This window comes from Cyprinodon variegatus, unplaced genomic scaffold, assembly GCF_000732505.1.
Source record: "Cyprinodon variegatus isolate N-32 unplaced genomic scaffold, C_variegatus-1.0 Scaffold1155, whole genome shotgun sequence".
In the NCBI taxonomy this organism is placed as follows: domain Eukaryota; kingdom Metazoa; phylum Chordata; class Actinopteri; order Cyprinodontiformes; family Cyprinodontidae; genus Cyprinodon; species Cyprinodon variegatus.
In genome coordinates, this window is record NW_015151608.1 from 21,154 (window position 1) to 23,718 (window position 2,565).

Genomic DNA, 2,565 nt, shown 5'->3' on the forward strand with positions numbered 1-2,565 from the left:
CTGCTGCTGATTGGACCCACAGCAAAGACAACACTGTCTCTGTTCACTGGAGACATGGACACATTTCAGACTGGAACCAGTCCAACATGTTGGACCTTCATCCAATCAGAGAAAATGTCCTCAGAGCTGCTGCTGCTGTCTGTCCAACTCATCCTGTCCTTTGTTGTCTCTCAGTCCCACAGGTGGAGGTGGAGGAGGGGGAGGAGTCTGTCCTGCTGCCCTGGAGAACCAGAGAGAACCTGCCTGGAGATGCTAGAGTGGAGTGGATGAGCAGGGTGGGCTGGATAAGCCGGATGGACAGGAGGGACAGGAAGGTCCATGTGTTTGAGAACGGTTCTGATCAGCCTGAAGAACAGGACCAGATCTACAGAACCAGAACCAAGATGAATGAAGACCTGCTGAGAACTGGAGACCTCAGTCTGACTCTGAGATACCCAACAGATGGAGACAGTGGGACCTTCACCTGCAGCGTCTACAGCAAGGAGGGAAATATCCTGACGAGGAAACAAGTTCATCTAAAGGTCAAAGGTCAGTGGTTTAAATCTGATGTTGTAATTTCTCCAATCAGCTGATCAGTTGTGATCAATAGTAGGGGTGGAACGGTTCACAAAATCCACGGTTCGGTTCACGGTTTCGTAGTCACGGTTTTCGGTTCGGTTTGGTATATGTTGATTGTTACCCCGAAATCCCATAAAAATTAATGAATATAATGAAAAAAAAAAATTATGAATTGTATTTATTTTTAATGATCCGCAGAAACCCTGGATCATTTCTGCATGTTTTGCTGCTTTGAATTTAATCATCTCGCACATGCTATCTATGATCTCCAAGGAACTCAGAGCGGAGCGGACGGGAGCCACAGNACAAGGCTATCAGATGAGCCAAATGACTTGGAACCTCTCACACCAAATCATCTACTGCTACTAAAAGGAAAACCTGCCTTACCACCTGGGCTGTTTGAACTGTCAGATACGTATGTGAAGCGTTGTTGGAGGCAAGTTCAATACATCTCAGATTTATTTTGGAAACGCTGGATCAAGGAGTATTTGCCCCTATTGCAAGAAAGACAGAAGTGGAATCAACAGAAACAAAATTAGAAATCTGGAGATGTCGTCGTCATCATGGATTCGCCTGCCCCACGTGGCTCCTGGCCTCTTGCTAAAGTAATATCGGTTTTCTCTAATAAAAAAGGCATGGTGCGATCTGTAAAACCGCAGACAAAGAACAATATTATTGAAAGACCTGTTACCAAACTTTGTTTGATACAGGGGGAGTAAATCAACAGTTATGCATTCATTTGCTCCTATTGTTATTGTTTATAATTGTTAAGTCTGCCTGCCATAACAATTAGGGGCCGGTGTGTAGGAGCAGATTATGAATTTCTGTATTCCAAATGGTTTGGGTCACATGATCTGTCAGCTGTCTATATAAGTATGATCCGGTGTTGATGAGTACAGGTGTGTTCCACCCAAAAGGGGGAAACAGTTTGTGACCGCAACGCAATACTAACGTGACGCAATGCTACCGCTATTGAAGTGAAAGCTATGTGGATCCCTGAAACTATGTGTGCGGTGTTATTGTCAACAACATTGCCGAGTCATGGAAATAAATGGACTACCTGCACTAACATCATGGGAAGTGGTTAGGGCATAGGACTTTGAATCCTGAGATTAGGAGTCGATCCCCCACTCCCCCAGACTGCCACTCTGGGTCCCTGAGCAAGACCCTTAACCCCACACTGCTCCCCGGGAGCCTCACAATGGCAGCCCACTGCTCCCCAAGGGGATGGGTTAAATGCAGAGAAGTAATTTCCCTCTGGGATTATTAGAGTACGGTATGTAAAATCAAAAAAAAAAAAATAATAAATTAAGGACGGCTTTCATTTCAATTAAGCGGCTAAGTAATCAGCATGTGAACTTTACCTCAGGGTGCTTAAAGCTTTGGCTTAGCCTCTACAGTTAAAATAACTAATTTATGTACCTGTCTATAAATAAAGACCTCTCTAGATGCTGCATCAGCCTCAGTTTAGCTATAAGAAAAAAAAATGTTTTAGTCAGCCTGAATATTTATTTAATTTCTTGTTTTTCGGGGTTCAAAAAGTAGAAGCTAGAAGCTAAAAAAGTAATTTAGCTGTTATCTGTAGGTTTTATTGGTCTATATTTTTAAGATGCATGCAGGGTGTAAGAAAACAATGGAATGAACACAAGCCAGTGATTTCTTTTTTATAGTACCAGCAAGAATGTGAAGCTGTTTCTATCACTCCTCTTTGTTTCATCCAGGAGGGAAAATCATTTCCTTCCAAAGGTTATTTTTCATAATCTCTTGTTCTGATATTTATGGGTTAAATCACATGATGTTTGTATATGTTTATATACAGCAGACTGTACATATTACACTATCTTCAAACCAAGTACCAGATGCTCAAAATGAGTTCAATAAAAAAACTTTTTTTCCAGTTGAGTTCTCAGATTCTTCTTCTAGGATGTGGGCTCAGCCCCCAGTGTTCCCTGCTCCAGGATACGGCCCTGAGCCTGGTACTGTGTTAAATACTCTCCTCCCTCTTCT

At 42.6% G+C, this 2,565-nt stretch overlaps 1 protein-coding gene across 1 annotated transcript in view; it reads left to right on the forward strand.

The window, feature by feature from the left end:
• Window positions 1-71: 71 nt before the first annotated feature.
• LOC107101799 overlaps window positions 72-2,565 on the forward strand; it is an 18,721-nt gene continuing 16,227 nt past the window's right edge. The window contains exon 1 of the mRNA XM_015400856.1: window positions 72-528. Coding sequence (XP_015256342.1) covers window positions 87-528 — 442 coding nt within the window. The 5' untranslated portion in view covers window positions 72-86. The remainder of the gene's footprint in view (window positions 529-2,565) is intronic.